This window comes from Topomyia yanbarensis, chromosome 3, assembly GCF_030247195.1.
Source record: "Topomyia yanbarensis strain Yona2022 chromosome 3, ASM3024719v1, whole genome shotgun sequence".
Classification (NCBI taxonomy): domain Eukaryota; kingdom Metazoa; phylum Arthropoda; class Insecta; order Diptera; family Culicidae; genus Topomyia; species Topomyia yanbarensis.
The window spans coordinates 71,765,624-71,788,690 of record NC_080672.1 but is presented as its reverse complement, the minus strand read 5'-3'; the positions used below and the strand labels follow the sequence as shown (position 1 = coordinate 71,788,690).

The 23,067-nt window shown below is 34.7% G+C and overlaps 1 protein-coding gene across 1 annotated transcript in view; it reads right to left on the bottom strand.

Annotated features, from left to right (window-relative positions):
- LOC131688561 (organic cation transporter protein) overlaps positions 1-22,498 on the bottom strand; it is a 39,215-nt gene extending 16,717 nt beyond the window's left edge. Inside the window, exon 1 of the mRNA XM_058972890.1 lies at positions 22,131-22,498. Coding sequence (XP_058828873.1) covers positions 22,131-22,173 — 43 coding nt within the window. The 5' untranslated portion in view covers positions 22,174-22,498. The remainder of the gene's footprint in view (positions 1-22,130) is intronic.
- Between the last annotated feature and the right edge of the window lie 569 nt (positions 22,499-23,067).

The window sequence follows — 23,067 nt, the reverse complement described above, 5'->3', positions numbered from 1 at the left end:
GTGAGGTTTTGATTGAATATACCGAAGCCAGTGGAGCCGTCGAGGCTTGACCCGTCGGTGTAAAACATCTTGTTGCAGTCGACTTCTCGAAATTTACTATGAAAGATGCTTGGGATCACTTGCGGGCGTATGTGATCCGGGATTCCACGAATCTCGTCTTTCATGGATGTGTCAAAGAAAACAGTTGAATCAGAAGCATGAAAGAGATTGACACGGTTGGGATAGTATGAAGAAGGATTGATATTTTGTGCCATGTAATCGAAGTACAAGGACATAAATCGGGTTTGAGAATTGAGCTCGATAAGCCTTTCGAAATTTGCAATTACTAACGGGTTCAAGATATCGCATCGGATGAGCAATCGATAGGAGAGTTCCCAAAATCGATTTTTCAGCGGAAGGACGCCCGCCAGCACTTCTAAACTCATCGTATGTGTCGAGTGCATACAACCCAAAGCAATACGCAAACAACAATATTGGATTCGCTCTAGTTTGATGAAATGTATGTTCGCAGCGGAGCGGAAACAGAAACTCCCGTACTCCATCACCGACAATATTGTTGTTTGGTACAGCCTGATCAGGTCTCCTGGGTGGGCACCCCACCATGTTCCGGTTATTGTACGGAGAAAGTTGATCCTTTGCTGGCACTTCTGTTTCAGATACCTAATGTGACATCCCCAGGTTCCTTTAGAGTCGAACCAGACCCCGAGATATTTGAAAGTTGAAACCTGAGCAATAGTTTGACCCATTAATTGAAGCTGTAGTTGCGCTGGTTCACGCTTCCTTGAAAATACGACTAGCTCAGTTTTCTCCGTGGAGAACTCGATACCTAGCTGGAGGGCCCAAGCAGACAAATTGTCCAAGGTATCTTGCAATGGTCCTCGCAGATCGACGGCTTTGGGACCTGTAATAGAGACCACACCGTCATCTGCAAGCTGCCTTAGCGTGCAGGAATTGACAAGACATTCGTCAATGTCATTCACGTAAAAATTATAGAGAAGGGGGCTTAGACATGAGCCCTGGGGAAGACCCATGTAGCTAATTCGTGATGTCGATAAATCACCATGCGAAAAATGCATATGTTTTTCAGACAGCAAGTTTAGCAAAAAGTTGTTTAGAGTCGGTGAAAGACCATGCTGGTGCAGCTTCTCAGAAAGAATTTTGATAGAAACTGAATCAAAAGCCCCCTTTATATCTAGGAAAACTGATGCCATCTGCTCTTTGCTAGCATAAGCCATTTGAATTTCTGTTGAGAGCAACGCAAGACAATCGTTCGTCCCTTTGCCTTTGCGGAAACCAAATTGTGTATCTGACAGTAAGCCATTTGCTTCAACCCAATTATCGAGGCGAAACAAGATCATTTTCTCGAACAACTTTCGGATACAGGACAGCATTGCAATCGGTCGATACGAGTTGTGGTCGGAGGCTGGTTTTCCTGGTTTTTGAATGGCGATGACCTTCACTTGCCTCCAGTCATGAGGGACAATATTACCCTCAAGAAACTTATTAAATAAATTCAACAAGCGTCTCTTGGCAGAGTCTGGCAGATTCTTTAACAAGTTAAATTTGATTCTGTCTGGCCCTGGGGCTTTATTGTTACATGATAAGAGAGCAAGTGAGAACTCCACCATCGAAAACGGTGTTTCGTTCGCGTTATTGTGAGGGGACGCGGCGCGGTAGATCTTCTGTGCCGGGGCGGAATCCGGACAAACCTTCTTGGCAAAATCGAATATCCAACGGTTTGAATATTCCACGCTCTCATTGGTACTGTTTCGGTTTCGTAAGCGCCGGGCCGTACTCCAAAGAGTGCTCATCGATGTTTCTCTCGTTAGTCCGTCGACGAACCGGCGCCAGTAGCTACGTTTTTTGGCTTTTATCAAACTCTTCATGCGCGTTTCCGCCATCGCGTATTGTCGGTAGCTAGCTGGCAGCCCGTCGTCCCGGAAGGTCTTATACGCAGCGGCCTTCTCCGCGTACACGTCTGAGCACTCTTTGTCCCACCATGGATTGGGAGGACGCCCGCGTGAATTCGCGTCTGGTACGCGTTTAGTCTGAGCTTGAATCGCGGTATCGAGAATCAAGCCAGCCAGGAACCCGTACTCTTCCTCCGGAGGAAGCTCTTGTGTCGATTCTACTTTTTCGGATATCGCGGACGCGTAGCTCTTCCAATCAATATTTCGTGTGAGGTCATACGAAACATTGATTGTATTCGGTGGCCCTGAACCGTTAGCAATATTAATTACGATTGGCAGATGGTCGCTGCCGTGGGGATCAGAGACTACCTTCCACATGCAATCTAACCGCAGCGATGTCGAGCAGAGGGACAGATCTAAGGCGCTCGGTCGCGCTGGAGGGACAGGAATCCGTGTCATTTCACCCGTATTCAAAATAGTCATATTGAAGTTGTCGCAAAGCTCATGGAGTAGGGTAGATCGATTATCGTCATGAAGACAACCCCATGCCGTGCCGTGGGAGTTAAAGTCACCTAAAACTAGCCTCGGTGCGGGGAGGAGTTCCGCAATATCGCAAAGCCGTCGGTGGCTAACTGAGGCTCTAGGGGGGATGTAGGTGGAAGCAATGCAAAGTTCTTTGCCTTTAATTCTGGTTTGACAAGCGACAACTTCAATGCCTGGTGTCGAGGGGAGGTCGATCCGATTGAAAGAATAGCACTTTTTGATCCCCAAAAGTACTCCTCCGTAAGAGTCTTCTCGATCCAAGCGAATAATATTAAAATCGTGGAAGTGTAGGGTTATTTCTGAAGTGAGCCATGTCTCGCATAGGGCAAATGCATCGAATTTCAAATTATTTAGTAAGATTTTAAACGAATCGATTTTCGGGATAATGCTTCTGCAATTCCACTGTAGAACAGTGATTAAATCCTTGACCTCGTTCGATGAATTAGCCATCGAAGGATACAATCGCTGAAAGGAGGGGCCATTTCGCAGTGAACTGCATCAAGAATGTTTTTACTGCGGGGAGAAAGCTTATCAAGATACTTTTAAGGGGGTCAGAAATGTTTAACGCTGTAAGAATACGGTCCACAATGTCAGAGAAATTTATTAAGCCAGCACTGTTTTCTTTCTCTGGCTGAGATATGGGAACACTTGGGGTTTTTGATGTTCCTGGAAGTGCTGGGAACTCCTTTTCTGAGCTCAGGTTACTGAGACCGGGAGCGACTTGCTTCGGTTTTGCACCAGTACTTCCTTGAGTAGTTATTTTAGGGGGACCATGAAGAGACACCTTCTGGCCTTTACGACGAAGCTTGGAAGAGGAAATGTTCTTCCTTTTTCTACTACTTCTAGGCACAGCAGAAGATGTTCCCTCCTGGGGTTCATCACAGTCGCCTTCGTCAGTAGACAGGTTGGTAAAGATGTTCGTAGAGACAGGTGGCGTAGCTATCTTAAGCATTTCTGCAAAAGATCGCTTAGAGCGTCCCTGAAGGGAACGCTTAAGATTTTCCTCGCGCTGTTTGTACGCGGGACATGAAGGGAGATCATGTGGGTTTCCCCCACAGTAGAGGCACTTTTCGACATCTCTACCACAGGAATCATCCGCATGATTCCCACCGCATTTCCCACAGCGGGCTTTATTGCTACAATGGGAGGCTGTGTGTCCCAATTGTTTGCAATTAGTACAGTTCATGACCCGCGGCACAAAGAGGCGAACAGGTAGACGAACCTTGTCAAAAAGGAGGTAATTAGGCAGGGCAGAGCCGGCGAAGGTCACCCGATACGAGTCTGAGTTGACGTATGTTTTCTTCCCGTCAGCTGCGACTGATGCTGAATGCAAACGTTTGCATTCCAGTATCTTCACTGGCTTAAGCATGGGGTCTTTGAAACAGCCAGTCCCATATTTTAGCAGGTCCTCGCAATTCAGACTCGAATCGGAAACGACCCCACTGACTTCAACCCTGCTAGCTGGAATATACACCCTGTACTCCCTCGTAAAGGGCTCGTATCCAGCAATATCGTTTGCCTGAGTTGAACTGTTAACCACCACCCGAAGCTTATCAGGCCGAATTTTCGATATTTCTGTCACGGCCGAATACCGATCCGTCAGAACTCGAGAAATCTGCAACAGATTCAAACACTTTTTTTCTTTGGTCCGAAAGAAGATCACAAATGGCCCGGTGGCCGAGCTCGGATATACCTTGAGCCGGGGAGCCGATTTTATTTCGACGTCCATCTCACCTTGAGATGAACCGCCGTCAGGGGAAGTCATTTTTGCACGGGCCTATTGCCCAGTGCACGTTATTAAGACAACCAAGAAGGGGAAACGAAAACTAATACTTAGCTTGTGTATGTAACGGTATCCAGACGGCTTACTAGAAGAACACTGTTTCACTTCACTGACCGGCTAACGGTACTCAGAAACAGAAACACAAAAGAAGGGAAAAAATACTGAAACCTCAGCTAGGCGCAGAGTGTGTAAATAACCTTGAACGCGGATTAACACTATTTGTCGCTATAGAGTGTACGGACCGATGACAAAAGACTTCTATCTCGACTGAGTGCTCGATAACGAATGATTTTTAAATAGATTAAGAAATTATCATTAGGACCACACTGTGTCTGTTGATATCAATTATAAATAAATAAATTTTTTTATTTCTATTTGTTTCATTATTTTTATATAATTTATTCAGTTTATTCGAAGTATTATTCGTGCAGGACTCGAAACTATGCTTATCTCACAACTAGTTGTTGTTGTGAGTTCAGCAGTATGATGCAACAGTGATATGTGTCAGAAATGTCTCATTTCACTGATAGGTGGATTAAATTCTTTTTTTTTCAAAATTTCGTTCCATATGCTCTTTTTCCCAATTTATTAAATTCATGAATTTTTTCGTTTTGTTAATATTTTACCTTATTTTTTCCCTTTTTTATTTCTACTATGTTAGTCACATTTTCTTTTTTACATTTTAACGACATTCAATTAGCTAGAGATTACTGGGTAGGGAAAGTTATGAAAATTAGAGCCATAGTGCCGGTTGTCACGGTAAAGATGGACACGTCTATCATTACCAGGACACATGTTGGTGAACTCGGGTGATTCGTTATACTGCCTAAGCTCGACCCTCATTAACAAAAGACAAAGATTAAGCCCGCACGATATTAAGCCTGTTCTAATGACCCTGCCACTTCTAGTTTTCCGATCTGTTTACTTCACATCCTTGCTCTCACTTGAGAACTATGGCTCTAATTTTCAATACTTTCCCTACCCAGTAATCTCTAGCTAATTGAATGTCGTTAAAATGTAAAAAAGTTAATATTTTAATTTAATTTTGTTTATTTAATTCATTTTAAAAATTTGAATAATTTTGAATATATGATCATTTTATTTTAATCATTTTGTTCATTCAGCAATCTTTTTATTCATTTTCTTTTTTTTTTTTAATTATAGAAATTTTAACCTTAAGGTCATTCGCCTCTTCGGGTTATAAAAATCTCTTAGGAAAAATTTCTAACCCTATGTGTGGGGTCGGGACTCGAACCCAGGTGCGCTGCGTACAAGGCAATCGATTTACCAATACGCTACGCCCACTCCCCTTCATTTTCTTCATTCAAACTCATTTTATCTATTTTATTCGCTTCATTTCTTGGATTTTCTCTGAAAAAAAAAAAATTCATTTTATTCGTATAATTCATTTAACTTATTTTATTTACTTTTTTCATGGTATTCATTTTATTCATTTTTTCCAGTTTATACATTTTATTCACTTTCTTCATTTTAATAATCTGACTAATTTTTTTCGGTCCAGAATATTAAGTAGACGCTATTTATAAGACAACCTATAATTTACGTAACGAGTTTAGGGGGGCGAGGACGACAAGTTTTGACATGTAAAAATTCGAAGGATTTGTTACGTAATAGGGAAGGGTGGGATAGAGAAATTTGTGACAATTTGTTACATGGGGGAAGGGGATAGTCAATTTTGGGCAATTTTCGCTTTACGTAATTTATGATGGTCCCTAATTCGTTTTATAAACTTTGAAACTTTTTAACAAGTTTAATTTTTCATTTCAATCATTTTGTTCAGTTTATTATTATCTTTTTATATGCTTGATAATTTTTTTTTCATTTTGTTTATTTCATTCGTTTTATTCATTTTATTGATTTTGTGACACCTGATTTCGCATGTTGTTTATAAACAATAACGTTTTCAAACAGCTGTTAATTGTGTGGTTAGACAAGATTGCCTCGCAAAACAAGTAAGCTAAAAACTGTAACTATTATCTTTCATTTGAGCACTAACGGTTACAGTCATCTGTAGAACTTACGTTATTCCAAATATTCTAATAGGATTCCACTGTAGCAGTGCTGCCAGATACATTTATAGTCAACGGTGAAGAAATGTAGTTTGACATATCTTCGCTGTTTTAAAATATTTTTGAAAATTGATAAATCTTATCAATTTAGACTGTCTTCGTATACCTTTTTCGCCCAATAGAACTATTGAAAACCTTTCAGGAGATTTTTATTTACGGTAGGAAGAGCAGCTGCTATCACCGCCAGAGAAGCACCCATCTTAATCAAAATAGGTTTTTCGTGTTTCTTCACTCCAACACTTTTAAGGAACAGCGGTTTTGGAACCCTATATGTGTTAAAAATAGTAGGACGTGAAAGGGTTAATTTTATCCATATTATTCATTTTATTTTTTTCAGTTATTTTATTAATTTTAATAATTACATATTTTTTGTTTTATTTTTTTTTAGTTGGATTATAAAAGCCTCTTCGGGTTAGAAAAATATCTTATGAAAATTTTTAACCCTATGTGCGGTGGTTGGGACTCTAACCCAGGTGCGCTGTGTACAAGGCAATCAATTTACCAACTACGCTACGCCCACCTCCGTTGTTTTATTCATTAATTTAATGCATTAACATAATATTATATTATATTAAATTATATTATATTATATGACATATATTGACATTATATGCATATGATTCACGGGGTGAGGAGGGTGCATCAGGGCATCATTGAAGTTACGACTGGACAATGAAGTGGATGGCCAGTCAGAGGCAAGGAGGAAAAGTGTTCGTCATTCGCGACAGATAAATTTCTCTCCAATAGTTGTAAACTATTAGACGCGCTCTTCTTCAAGCAAATCATTCCGTGTAAAGCTTGACAAGTATCGCGAAATTCGTTAATCAATCTGTTGGATCATATTGTTGGAAAGGGAGACTCTTTGATTCCCGCGGATACAAAGTAGGTGTAACTGCCTACGGGTCCGCCACTTCCCTTTTGGCCCTTCATACAGCGGTATGCTGAATGCAGAATGATAACGAAATTTGAGCGTATTGTTAAGTAAGGTCGCATGCAGAGCACGACTCAAGCTAGGGGGCCGTACACTAATTACGTAAGGCTTTTTTAGAGATTTTCACCTCCCCCTCCCCCCGAGATAAGAGTTCGTAAGATTTTGGTGAACTCCCCCTCCCCCTACATAAGATCTTGTCATGATTATCGTAATTAAAAAATCGAATGGTTAATTCATCAAATAATAAGATAGCGAAAACGATATGTATAGAATTATTACAAGAAAACTCATGACAAAATTTAACTGTAATCATCTGCAGAATTTTAATTGCATGCCAATCTCGCCCAGTAGAAAGAATAACTGTTGTCAGATATTCAGTAACTCCAATTTGGTCCACATGTTCTGCTTTGATATATTCCACTTCCTTTGCATCTATTTTCTTGTGATGTAGAATTTAAAAGAGTTTATAACCTCTTCTGGCATGCATTTATTCTGAGTTCCAGTTGTTACGCTTATCGTACGCATAGCTCCGAGTTAACTATCTTCGAATTTTCTTGAATTAAAATACAGTTCACACTCTGGAAATATTCGACATTCAAGATCTTTGACAATCGCGTGTTACAACATTTTCCAGATACCTTGCGGGTTTGAATCGAACGTTTGAAAATAACAAATTTGGTCTACCAGCACGAAGGGTATCAACACTTCTTAACTTGCAAGGCATATTGTGACTCCAGTTCCCGAACAGAACAATGTACAACCAAGTGCCAAAAAATCACTCATATTGTTTGATATACAAGGATTATACGGCACAAATTAAAATATTTCCCTTTTTATTAAAAAGAATATTTTCCTTATGGATTTAATTTTTTAAACTTGTTTTATGATATTACGTAAGAAAGGACAAACCCTCCCTCCGCCTCAGATAAGAATTTGTAAGATATTTTGAAACTCCCCCTACCCCCATATGCCCTTACGTAATTAGTGTATAGTCCCTAGGATGGTGGTTACCTACATACATACATACATTTCTACATTTCATTCATTTCCTTTATTTTATTTATTTTTTCCAGTTCAGATTTTTTATTCAACTTCTAAACTAAATTCTGTTCAGTCATTTTTTAATTCATTTCATCCAATTTATTAGCTCAAAACAATTTAATTTATTCTATTAAATTTAATTTATTCTATTAATTTTGTAACTTTTTAGTATTGTCTAATTTTCATTTTAGCTTAACTTATTTAATTTATTTGTTTTATTAGTTTGAGTTAAATTATTCTTTCTGCCCATTTTAGGTATTAGATAAACATTTTCATTTTTTTGCTCCATTTTTGTCATTTTATTTGTTTTATTGATTTTCCATAATTTATTCAGTATATTGGAGGTTTTATACTTGCAGGACTCGAAATTGTTTTCATTGCACCTCTAGTTGGGCGCCAACTTCCTGTGAATGATCCAACAGTGATATGTGACGCCATACTTTCGCTCTATCAGAAATTTTCCATGCACGGCACATGAATGCTAAATGGAATGCTGCTTTTCAACTATAATGTAGATTATAATTCGATAGTTCTAATTAAAGCTCCGGTTTAAGGGCGGTGGTCGTTATACAACCTTCCGTCAACTGCTCTACTTCATATTGGTTAGTCAGTCGTTTTATTTGCGAATGATTTTTTTTTGTATTACCGAGTAGAATTATTGATATTCAATGACTTTATCATACTCGCACAGTCGTAGAATATCATATTTGCATTTCCGTTCATCATCATACGTAACTACGTAAATTACATCGTTAGGTAGCATCGTGGCTCAGTCGGGACATTCGATCGCTATATGCGGTGAGTCTGGTACTGTGCAAAAAGTAAACATGTTTTCCACTGCACTGCGCACTGAAAGCTCCACGTTGATATAGGGCTAACCGATTTGTTTGCGAATCGTGCCCTCAATGCAACGGATCAATAATCTACCGAACACATGATCGTACGTCATTGTTCGCGGGCAACAGCGGAAGCGGCAATCTGATCTTACTTTATTTATTTTTCATATCACATATGTTCTGTTTATTGGAAACTTCGAGGTCGGGAATTATTAATGGAGATAATTTTAGCACCATCATGTCATCGCACTAAATGATAATCAAAATGTTTAAAAAAAGAGTTTGTTCTTCATTCAATCCAAAAGCTCCTACTACAAATTGAAATAAATTGTTTGCCGTTATAGTTTTTGGGGGCTCGTTTCAATTTAGCCCAATTGACAAACTTATTCGGTCTTCATGATAATAACAAGATAGGCATTTGAAACTGGCTGTGGCATCAATCATCAGTTCGTCTGTATTGACATCTGAATTCATACGCTTGATCATTTTATTAATTTAAATTGTCGGAACGGTTTCTTATTTTACATTGAAAGTTTTTTCATCTGAGCAGCTTCTAAAAATATGAGGTAACCTTTAGTTTGTAGCATTTAGCGTTGAGCCTCTCGAGAAACCTAGTTTTCGTGTAATTAACAGACGAAGATGACACATGGGTTAAAAGTAGGGTTTTGATTAAGTTCAAAATATTTACTAACAACACGTGTTCAGGTAATAGCTTATGGCGATCTTTCAACTCGTTTAATCACTTGTCCAACCGTACGCTGATAAGAGAGCACTTGAAAATCCATTTAATACCTTCTCCACAGCCATATATCTTATCAACACCATACAATATACAGTCCAGTGCAGACCAGACGCGCACCTTGCTGATCAGATCAGACTTATCGATTATGATTGATGGTTGTCATATGCAAATTCGAAAAACACACATACACGGCTCATTTGCAAACCTGTAAAGTATATGCAAAATAAAGTTAAATTACGCTGCGCTGCAAATTGATTCTGATGACAAGACAACTTATTAGCAAAAGCAACACCTCCGACACCATAACCGTTCGCCCCGGGCACAGTAAAGCCACGATTAGGTGCTACTTGCAAGCTTGCAAACCTTACGATGTATTGAATGACAGTTTACTCGGAAGAATGCACAGAAATTGCTTCGAAGACGAAGTGATAAACATTGTTTCGAACATATGATACTTTCGGCTTTGGATTCGAGTCGCTTTAATGTTTACCAAATCCGTATGAAAGTGACAGTTTCGAGCAAACCTAGAGCGAACGAAATCAACAATAGTCTGTCAGCAATCGCTCAAAGGTAAGGTTATAGTGTGTGGAGACTATTTTCACCCTATTTCTATTATCGCCCTACCCATTTGAAGCCGTTAGTTAGAGCAGCGTCTGCCATCTTTGTTCAACGCATTGGCCCATATGGTAGTGCGAAAATAGGAGCATTCGATTCGAGTTTTCGTGGCGCTCAAACAGAAGTATTTCCCCATTCTCAGGACATTTTTGGTATTAAATTGGTTCTTGGGAACGAAGCAAGGATACTGATGCCAATTTATGTGCATTTCATCGACTGTAGACTGCGTAATTAATAGAATAGTGTGGCACCCTCCCTAATGGGGCGAAAATTAAGTCTTTACCCTATTTGGTGATGCCAACACTCTTGACAAATTTGTTAATCTCATCGCTTCTGTTGCTGTGGAAATAGCGCAAAATAATTACAAACAAAAACCTGTGCTTAGCAGCTTCCTCGTTTGTTTATTTCACGTCTGTCACTTGACTTTCGATCGACAGATGCTCGGGTCAGAACCAAAAAGCCTTTTATTCATCCCACCGTCCATCCGATTCGCTAAAACTTCGCACGATCCGAGTCTAAAATTTAAGTACTACAAATAACTGATAACAGCTATATCAACGAACTCAAGCAGACTGCATGCTGTTCACATGAGGCATTCTGTTCGGATTAGCAGACGTCTGAAGCGTGTCAAGTTGTTATCTTATCACAGTTCCGTGCGTTGCCAAATGTCGTTTTTTCGACAATATTTCTTACTCTCAAATATTATTTGCTTGTTGGAAATATGACGTTGCTGTGTGCTTTCGGTTTCGAATTACCAGTGGACCGAGGCCCGGAGGGCATTGATAACGGCGAACATTAGCATTCTTCCGCTTACCGACAGAGTTCAGTTCAATAACATTGACAATAAATCATTGTTTGACAACTCTTCGGCTGTAGCGACGTTACCGCCACGTTGTTGGTCGAGTAATGGACTAATTTGTTATTCAAATTTCATATCCAGATTTATATTGTTAGCAGTGTTTACACTGCCCATAGGCGGATCCGGCCACGTTATAAAGGAGGGTGTACTCGATAAAAGAAATGTTATTCACGATTTGAAAAATAAAGCTTCGGATTTCGGAAACGGTCTTCCTGATATGCAATATTCTCCGTATTATGAGCAGCTCGAAACAGCGTCTGAGCCGGAACGGGCAGTGATACCAGCTACATATATCTAAGATGCCAGCCTCATTTCGAAGCTAGGCATTACAGCACTGATAAGGTGAAATTTAAATTCTTACAATGAATTGACATCAGAAAGAAGACTTTTTGTGAATTCCACATTGTATACTTAAACTGAAAAAATACAATTACGCCATTTCAACATTTTCATAACTTGACAGATTTAGTTAAAACAAAGTTCTAGTTAAAACAACAAAATAAACAGTTTCATAAAATATAGGTTCCTAATATTCTTGGGCTCGGATATTCAATTTTAGGACTTTTGTGTACGGGTTCAATTCGGTTCGGAAATTTACGAAAATTTGTAAAATTCACGAAAATTTGTAAAATTCACAAAAATTGAATTTACGAAAATTTGTGAAATTTACGAAAATTTGTGGAATTTACGAAAATTTGTGAAATTTACGAAAATTTGTAAAATTTACGAAAATTTGTGAAATTTACGAAAATTTGTGAAATTTTCGATAATTTGTGAAATTTTTGAAAATTTGTGAAATTTTTTGTAATTTTGTAAAAATCACGAAAATTTGTAAAATTCACAAAAAATTGTGAATTTACGAAAATTTGTGAAATTTACGAGAATTTGTAAAATTTACGAAAATTTGCGAAATTTACGAAAATTTGTGAAATTTATGAAAATTTGTAAAATTTACGAAAATGTGTGAAATTTACGAAAATGCGTGAAATTTACAAAAATTTGTGAAATTTACGAAAATTTGTAAAATTTACGAAAATTTGTGAAACTAACGAAAATTTGTGAAATTTACGAAAATTTGTGAAATTTACGAAAATTTGTGAAATTTTCGAAAATTCGTGAAATATTCGAAAATTTGTGAAAATTTTTGTAATTTTGTAAAAATCACGAAAATTTGCAAAATTCACGAAAATTTGTGAATTTACGAAAATTTGTGAAATTTACGAAAATTTGTGAAATTTACGAAAATTTGTGAAATTTACGAATGTTTGCGCCTATTTCTAATCTATCATCGTCAGATTAATAGGGTACACATAGCATACGTGCAATCTGTATACCATTTAGATTAGTTTCATTTTGTGTAGTTGTAGTAAGCATAATTTACGCTTCTGTTGGCAGTATTGCCAAGTCAGTATATGTTTCCGGGTCAGAAAAGGGTTTCCGGTTGAACCAATAGCGTTCGTCCAAAAGTGTATCAGGACTATATAAACCCAGCTCACACCAGATCAGATTCGTTTTCACGTTTTCACGTTCTTTACGTTTCTTTACGTTTATACTTTTTAAGTTACTTTGTGAATACAGTTTAGTTAGTACAGTCGTTCGTTATTCCGTATCCGTTAGTCCGTCTATAAACGTTACAATACAGTCTAAGTTCGCTCGCTAACCGTCCTCCGTGTTCTCCGTGTCTGCCAGTCTGATATAATCCGCTACAATAAACAGTAAAAGAGTAAAACAGAAAGTCCCAGAGTTTTACTAGGCAGATAAAGAATCTTCACCGACAAACCATACAGACGCTTTGATGTGCGAAAACAACGAAAATTTGTAAAATTCACGAAAATTTGTAAAATTCACGAAAATTTGTAAAATTCACGAAAATTTGAAAAATTCACGAAAATTTGTGAAATTTACGAAAATTTGTAAAATTAACGAAAATTTGTGAAATTCACGAAAATGTGTGAAATTTACGAAAATGTGTGAAATTTACGAAAATTTGTGGAATTTACGAAAATTTGTGAAATTTACGAAAATTTGTAAAATTCACAAAAATTTGTAAAATTCACGTAAATTTGTAAAATTCACGAAAATTTGTAAAATTTACAAAAATTTGTGAAATTTACAAAAATTTGTGAAATTTACAAAAATTTGTGAAATTTACGAAAATTCGTGAAATTTACGAAAATTTGTGAAATTTACGAAAATGTGTGAAATTTACAAAAATGTGTGAAATTTACGAAAATGTGTGGAATTTGCGAAAATTTGTAAAATTTAAGAATATTTGTGAAATTTACGAAAATGTGTGAAATTAACGAAAATTTGCAAAAATTACGAAAATTGGGGAAAATTTCGAAAATTTGAAATTTTCGAAAATTTGTGAAATTCTCGAAAATTTGTGAAATTTTTTGTAATTTTGTAAAATTCACGAAAATTTGTAAAATTCACGAAAATTTGTGAAATTTACGAAAATTCGTAAAATTCACGAAAATTTGTAAAACTCACGAAATTTACGAAAATTTGTGAAATTTACGAAAATTTGTAAAATTAACGAAAATTTGTGAAATTTACGAAAATGTGTGAAATTAACGAAAATTTGTGAAATTTACGAAAATGTGTGAAATTTACGAAAATGCGTGAAATTTACGAAAATGTGTGAAATTTACGAAAATTTGCGAAATTCACGAAAATTTGTGAAATTTACGAAAATTTGCGAAATTCACGAAAATTTGTGAAATTTACGAGAATTTGTGGTATTTTCGATAATTTGTGAAATTTACCAAAATTTGTGAAATTTAAGAAAATTTGCGAAATTTACGAAAATTTGTAAAATTCGCGAAAATTTGTGAAATTTACGAAAATGTGTGAAATTTACGAAAATTTGTGAAATTCACGAAAATTTGTAAAATTCACAAAAATTTGTAAAATTCACGAAAATTTGTAAAATTTACAAAAATTTGTGAAATTTACGAGAATTTGTGAAATTTACGAAAATTTGTGAAATTTACGAAAATTTGTAAATTTGTGAAATTTACGAAAATTTGTGAAACTTACGAAAATTTGTAAAATTCACAAAAATTTGTAAAATTCACGAAAATTTGTAAAATTCACGAAAATTTGTAAAATTCACGAAAATTTGTAAAATTTACGAAAATTTGTGAAATTTACGAAAATTTGTAAAATTTACGAAAATTTGTAAAATTCACGAAAATTTGTGAAATTTACGAAAATTTGTGAAATTTACGAAAATTTGCAAAATTTTCGATAATTTGTGAAATTTTTGAAAATTTGTGAAATTTTTTGTAATTTTGTAAAAATTACGAAAATTTGTAAAATTCACAAAAAATTGTAAAATTCACGAAAATTTGTGAAATTTACGAGAATTTGTAAAATTTACGAAAATTTGCGAAATTTACGAAAATTTGTGAAATTTACGAAAATTTGTAAAATTAACGAAAATTTGTGAAATTTACGAAAATTTGTGAAATTTACGAAAATTTGTGAAATTTACGAAAATTTGTGAAATTCACGAAAATTTGTAAAATTCACAAAAATTTGTAAAATTTACAAAAATTTGTAAAATTTACAAAAATTTGTGAAATTTATAAAAATTCGTGAAGTTTACGAAAATTCGTGAAATTTACGAAAATTTGTGAAATTTACGAAAATTTGTAAAATTTACGAAAATTTGTAAAATTTACGAAAATTTGTAAAATTCTCGAAAATTTGTAAATTTACGAAAATTTGTAAAATTTACGAAAATTGTAAAATTTACGAAAATTTGTAAAATTCACGAAAATTTGTAAAATACACGAAAATTTGTGAAATTTACGAAAATTTGCGAAATTCACGAAAATTTGTGAAATTTACGAAAATTTGCGAAATTCACGAAAATTTGTGAAACTTACGAGAATTTGTGTGGTATTTTCGATAATTTGTGAAATTTACCAAAATTTGTGAAATTTAAGAAAATTTGCGAAATTTACGAAAATTTGTAAAATTCGCGAAAATTTGTGAAATTTACGAAAATGTGTGAAATTTACGAAAATTTGTGAAATTTACGAAAATTTGTAAAATTTACGAAAATTTGTGAAATTTAAGAAAATTTGTGAAATTTAAGAAAATTTGTGAAATTTTCGATAAATTGTAAAATTTACGAAAATTTGTGAAATTCACGAAAATTTGTAAAATTCACAAAAAATTGTAAAATTCACGAAAATTTGTGAAATTTACGAAAATTTGTGAAATTTACGAAAATTTGTAAAATTCACGAAAATTTGTAAAATTCACGAAAATTCGTAAAATTCACGATAATTTGTAAAATTCACGAAAATTTGTAAAATTCACGAAAATTTGTAAAATTTACAAAAATTTGTGAAATTTACGAAAATTTGTGAAATTTAAGAAAATTTGTGAAATTTACGAAAATTTGTGAAATTTACGAACATTTGTGAAATTTACAAAAATATGTGAAATTTACGAAAATTTGTAAAATTCACGAAAATTTGTAAAATTCACGAAAATTTGTGAATTCACGAAAATTTGTGAAATTTTCGAAAATTTGTGAATTTACAAAAATATGTAAAATTTACGAAAATTTGTAAAATTTACGAAAATTTGTAAAATTCACGAAAATTTGTAAAATTCACGAAAATTTGTAAAATTCACGAAAATTTGTGACATTTACGAAAATTTGTAAAATTCACGAAAATTTGTAAAATTCACGAAAATTTGTGAATTCACGAAAATTTGTGAAATTTTCGAAAATTTGTGAAATTTACAAAAATATGTAAAATTTACGAAAATTTGTAAAATTTACGAAAATTTGTAAAATTCACGAAAATTTGTAAAATTCACGAAAATTTGTAAAATTCACAAAAATTTGTGAAATTTACGAAAATTTGAGAAATTTACGAAAATTTGAAATTTACGAAAATGTGTGAAATTTACGAAAATTTGTAAAATTCACGAAAATTTGTAAAATTTACGAAAATTTGTAAAATTTACGAAAATTTGTGAATTTACGAAAATCTGTGAAATTTACGAAAATTTGTGAAATTTACAAAATCTTGTAAAATTTACGAAAATTCGTGAAATTTACGAAAATTCGTGAAATTTACGAAAATTCGTGAAATTTACGAAAATTCGTGAAATTTACGAAAATTCGTGAAATTTACGAAAACTCGTGAAATTTACGAAAATTTGTAAAATTCACGAAAATTTCTAAAATTCACGAAAATTCGTAAAATTTACGAAAATTTGTAAAATTCACAAAAATTTGTAAAATTCACAAAAATTTGTAAAATTCACGAAAATTTGTAAAATTCACGAAAATTTGTAAAATTTACAAAAATTGTAAAATTTACAAAAATTGTAAAATTTACAAAAATTGTAAAATTTACAAAAATTTGTGAAATTTAAGTAAATTTGTGAAATTTACGAAAATTTGTGAAATTTACGAGAATTTGTGAAATTTTCGATAATTTGTGAAATTTACGAAAATTTGTGAAATTTACAAAAATTTACAAATTTTCGTAAATTTCACAAATTTTCGTAAATTTCACAAATTATCGAAAATTTCACAAATTCTCGTAAATTTCACAAATTTTCGTAAATTTCGTGAATTTTACAAAATTCACGAAAATTTGTAAAATTCACAAAAATTTGTTAAATTCACGAAAATTTGTGAAATTTACGAAAATTTGAGAAATTTACGAAAATTTGTAAAATTTACGAAAATGTGTGAAATTTACGAAAATTTGTAAAATTCAGAAAAATTTGTAAAATTCACGAAAATTTGTAAAATTTACGAAAATTTGTGAATTTTCGAAAATTTGTGAAATTTACGAGAATCTTGTGAAATTTACAAAATCTTGTGAAATTTACGAAAATTTGTAAAATTCACGAAAATTTGTAAAATTCACAAAAATTTGTAAAATTCACGAAAATTTGTAAAATTCACGAAAATTTGTAAAATTCACGAAAATTTGTAAAATTTACAAAAATTTGTGAAATTTACGAAAATTTGTGAAATTTACGAAAATTTGTGAAATTTACGAAAATTTGTTAAATTTTCGAAAATTCGTGAAATTTTTGAAAAATTGTGAAATTTATAAAAATTTGTGAAATTTACGAAAATCTGTGAAATATACGAAAATTTGTGAAATTTACGAAAATTTGTAAAATTCACGAAAATTTGTAAAATTCACGAAAATTTATGACATTTACGAAAATTTTGGAAATTTATGAAAATTTGTAAAATTTACGAAAATTTGTGAATTTACGAAAATTTGTAAAATTCACGAAAATTTGTAAAATTCGCGAAAATTTGTGAATTTTTCGAAAATTTGTGAAATTTACGAAAATTGTGAAATTTGCGAAAATTTGTGAAATTTACGAAAATTTGTAAAATTCACGAAAATTTGTAAAATTCACGAAAATTTGTGAAATTCACGAAAATTTGTGAAATTTACAAAAATTTGTGCAAATATACGAAAATTTGTGTAATTTACGAAAATTTGTAAAATTCACGAAAATTTGTAAAATTCACGAAAATTTATGACATTTACGAAAATTTAGGAAATTTATGAAAATTTGTAAAATTTACGAAAATTTGTGAATTTACGAAAATTTGTAAAATTCACGAAAATTTGTGAAATTCGCGAAAATTTGTGAATTTTTCGAAAATTTGTGAAATTTACGAAAATTGTGAAATTTGCGAAAATTTGTGAAATTTACGAAAATTTGTAAAATTCACGAAAATTTGTAAAATTCACGAAAATTTGTGAAATTCACGAAAATTTGTGAAATTTACAAAAATTTGTGCAAATATACGAAAATTTGTGAAATTTACGAAAATTTGTAAAATTCACGAAAATTTATGAAATTTACGAAAATTTGTAAAATTTACGAAAATTTGTGAAATTTACGAAAATTTGTGAAGTTTACGAAAATTTGTAAAATTCGCGAAAATTTGTGAAATTCACGAAAATTTGTGAAATTTACAAAAATTTGTGCAAATATACGAAAATTTGTGAAATTTACGAAAATTTGTAAAATTCACGAAAATTTATGAAATTTACGAAAATTTGTAAAATTTACGAAAATGTGTGAAATTTACGAAAATTTGTGAAATTTACAAAAATTTGTGAAAATTTTGAAAATTTGTGAAGTTTACGAAAATTTGTGAAATTTACAAAAATTTGTGAAATTTACGAAAATTGTGAAATTTACGAAAATTTGTGAAATTTACGAAAATTTGTCAAATTTATTTTCGATAATAAATAAATAAATAAATGAATAAATAAATAAATAAATAAATAAATAAATAAATAAATAAATAAATAAATAAATAAATAAATAAATAAATAAATAAATAAATAAATAAATAAATAAATAAATAAATAAATAAATAAATAAATAAATAAATAAATAAATAAATAAATAAATAAATAAATAAATAAATAAATAAATAAATAAATAAATAATAATCTTTGCTAAACATTCAGCTTCTTGGTCTTCGGTCTAATGTCCGTTCGGTCTAATGTCCGTTCGGTCTAATGTCCGTTCGGTCTAATGTCCGTTCGGTCTAATGTCCGTTCGGTCTAATGTCCGTTCGGTCTAATGTCCGTTCGGTCTAATGTCCGTTCGGTCTAATGTCCGTTCGGTCTAATGTCCGTTCGGTCTAATGTCCGTTCGGTCTAATGTCCGTTCGGTCTAATGTCCGTTCGGTCTAATGTCCGTTCGGTCTAATGTCCGTTCGGTCTAATGTCCGTTCGGTCTAATGTCCGTTCGGTCTAATGTCCGTTCGGTCTAATGTCCGTTCGGTCTAATGTCCGTTCGGTCTAATGTCCGTTCGGTCTAATGTCCGTTCGGTCTAATGTCCGTTCGGTCTAATGTCCGTTCGGTCTAATGTCCGTTCGGTCTAATGTCCGTTCGGTCTAATGTCCGTTCGGTCTAATGTCCGTTCGGTCTAATGTCCGTTCGGTCTAATGTCCGTTCGGTCTAATGTCCGTTCGGTCTAATGTCCGTTCGGTCTAATGTCCGTTCGGTCTAATGTCCGTTCGGTCTAATGTCCGTTCGGTCTAATGTCCGTTCGGTCTAATGTCCGTTCGGTCTAATGTCCGTTCGGTCTAATGTCCGTTCGGTCTAATGTCCATTCGGTCTAATGTCCATTCGGTCTAATGTCCATTCGGTCTAATGTCCATTCGGTCTAATGTCCATTCGGTCTAATGTCCATTCGGTCTAATGTCCATTCGGTCTAATGTCCATTCGGTCTAATGTCCATTCGGTCTAATGTCCATTCGGTCTAATGTCCATTCGGTCTAATAGCCATTCGACCTAATATCCATTCTACCTATTATTCATTCTGCCGAATGTATTTTACCCTAGTGACCTTCGACCTAATGGCCGGGACCATCACTATCCACACGATCAAACGACGTGGGGAACGATTTGAAGTAGGCCAGATTTCCAAACACAACTTTGTCTTCTCGAACAGCAAACCGCAAGCGCTACGTCGGCTCCAGATTGCCGAGAAGAAAATGGATTCGTATTCTGATTTCGCTGAGCGATGTTGTAACAACATTCAACGCTACATTAATAAGGGGTACGCTAGAGAATGGGAGCCTAAAGAAATAGCTAAAACGACGAGCACCTTGTACCTGCCTCATTTCAGCATGGTGAAAGCCGAAAAGTTCCATTTGCCAAAGCAAAGTCATAGGGGTTTTCGATCCGTTACTGAAGGATCCCGATTTAGTTCCGCCACTGATTGCGATTCTGCTTTCATCGTGGATATCAAGGCAATTTTCACCAAGTACTCATCCGAAGAGAAGATCAAGACTCCCAACGCATCGTGTGGTGTGGTACGAATCGTGTGAACCCTTCCAGCGTATACGTTATGATAATGATGATATTTGGCGCTATTTCGTCTCCATTGATCATCAAGAACGACAACGCGAAGGAGCTTGATGAAAAGTGCGCTGGCGTTAAGCGAGATGTCATTAAACAGCATTATGTGGACGATTATTTTGATTGTGCTTCCATAGAGACATCGGCCATCGAAATGGTTCAGCGTGAGATAAAGATACACGAGCAAGGTGGATTTAAGTTGCTCCTATTCTCGTCGAGCTCAAGACCTGCGTTGGATTTACTTGATCCAGAAATAGTAGCGAACCGTAAATAGGATGATATTTATATCGTCGGAATCAAGTAGGACCTGCACAACCGATGAATTCGTTTTTCTATTGAACTTTCAAAAGCTGGATGCACTGTTTCTGACCGGTGAAGCAGTGCCTACGAAACAGTTACTGTTAAAATTTATTTTTCTTTTTAACTACATTCACTTAGCTAGAGAGTACTAAGTAGGGAGAGTTAAGAAAATTTAGAGCCATAGTACTCAAGTGAAAGCAAGGATGTGAAATATACAGAACGGAAAACTAGAAGTCGTTAGAAACAGGCTTAAAACCTTACGGGCTAATCTTTTGTCTTCTGTTGGCAGGAGTCGAGATTACGAATCACTAAAGTCTACCATCATGTCTCCTGGTAAAGACAGACTTGTTCCTCATTACAGTGCGAGCCGACCCGGTTTTTCATCGGTTTTCACGGTATATAGAAACAAGTTTGTCTTTACCAGGAGACATGTTGATAGACTTTAGTGATTCACAGTTATGCTACCTAAGCTCGACTCCTGCCAACAGAAGACAAAAGATTGAGCCGTAGGATTTTAAGCCTGTTTCTAATGACTTCTAGTTTTGCGATCCGTATATTTCACATCCTTGCTCTCACTTGAGTACTATGGCTCTAAATTTTCATAACATTCCCTACTCAGTAATCTCTAGCTAATTGAATGTCGTTAAAAAGTAAAAAAAGAAAATGTGACTACATATTAGTTGAAATAAAAAATGGAAAAAAGTGCATGCTAGGAATCTTTGAATCACTATGTTTACTATTACCTGTTACGATTAAACTAAAGTTTATAATTTCAAGAACTGTAGTGGCCGCAATCAAGATTGGACGACGAAATTCTGGACGATCTTAGTGACATGAGTAAGTTAGTGTCGGATTCTGATGAGACGAAGTCGAAGCTTAAATTTCATAACTAAATTAATCAATTAATATTCAACTCCGTGTCCCGCCTGGATTTTTCAGTGTGCCTTAGTCATAACGCAGGGAACTCCCACTTCCCCGGATAAAATGTGAATGTTATATCTCGAAAAAAGAGATAGTCTAAAATTATAACAAACAAAAATCACCGTTGATGATTTTGCTTGAGGCGAAATAAATAATAAACCTCAACTGACATCAACGTGTATGAACTTATAGTCGTTAGGGTTAGAACCTGACTCGACTTCGATGTCAAGCAAAAACACCATTATTATCTCAATAGAAAATGCCTAATAAAAAAACACATGTCTCGTCTCATTGAACTAGCCCCTGATTGTTAATACGATTTTGTAACCTTTCTAACATAAGAAAGGTAAACACGATATTAAACACTAACCGAATCTAATTCAGTTCAAGTAAAACCAGCCCACCAGAACAGCAAACTCCACCAAATGGCTCATTCCATCAACGATCCACACATTTCACTTTCCAATTCTCATGCATTAGTATTCACCGGTTCTATCATTAACATTCAACTCACTTCGGTACCGGTTAATGGTTCTTCACAAAATTACGAGCGAAACAAAATCCCCTTCCACACCAAACACGTTCAACTGCTTTACACTTCGCTCCGTCAACCGCAAAATCAATCCGCCATCCAAGGTGCAATTTCGAACGAAAAACTTACCCAACATTCCCATCAACTGCTCCAAGGTATGATCGACTGCCATCGTTGTGCTGTGCTCCAGTAACTTCACTCCAGACGACGAAAAAAAAAAACTAAATCACTAGCCGACCTCCAACCTTGCCGGTTTGTAAACCGAATCTACCTTCGATTAGGCGCTTGTTTCTCCACCACACATTCACTCACTCCGTTCGTGGTGGAATGCAATTTGTGACCGATTCCTTCAAGGAACCAGATCGATCTGAACACGGAATCTAGACCACACAGCAACCGATCGATGGGAAAGAAATTGCTTTCTGGAGCACGCACACACTTCTTAGAAACCTTCGAAAGCGTCCGCTCGCGTCAACGGTCGACGCAGAACTCCACTCAGGCTCTCGCGCAACAGTTCGATGGGCGCGCACGCGAAATTATCTGCATGCGAATTCAGCAGTAGCAACTACTCTTCATCCATCAGTTCAGTACCGTCGTGTCGGTCGTCGTCATAAGCGTTGCTGTCGTCATCAATAAGCGCGAAGAGGTGCGCCACGCGGTTGAGGCTCAGCTCGCTCTCGATAATTTAGCGCGATTTCTTGTGGCGCTAACAGAGAGAAAGAGTGCTGTTTCCACTTCAATACACGGTTCTTCTCTGGTTCGCTTTTCGTTGCACTTTTTGCGGTTAATTACTGGCTTTTTTACTCTGTGTTGGTCGTTGTTTTTATCTGCAAAGACATGAAAGTAAAGTCGTATAAATACGTAAGCAAAGGTGATTATCGCAGGAAGAAACGTGTGCATTTATCGTTGAAATGGAAATCTTCACAGGAAAATACGACATGGTACATTAATGTTCGCGTAGGTAGATATTTCCGTATTTTTAACTTTATACGAAATCAGCTGATGATGAGATTCTTTTAAAGATTGAACTAAAAAAGGAACCTGAAATATACAATATGTAAATTTT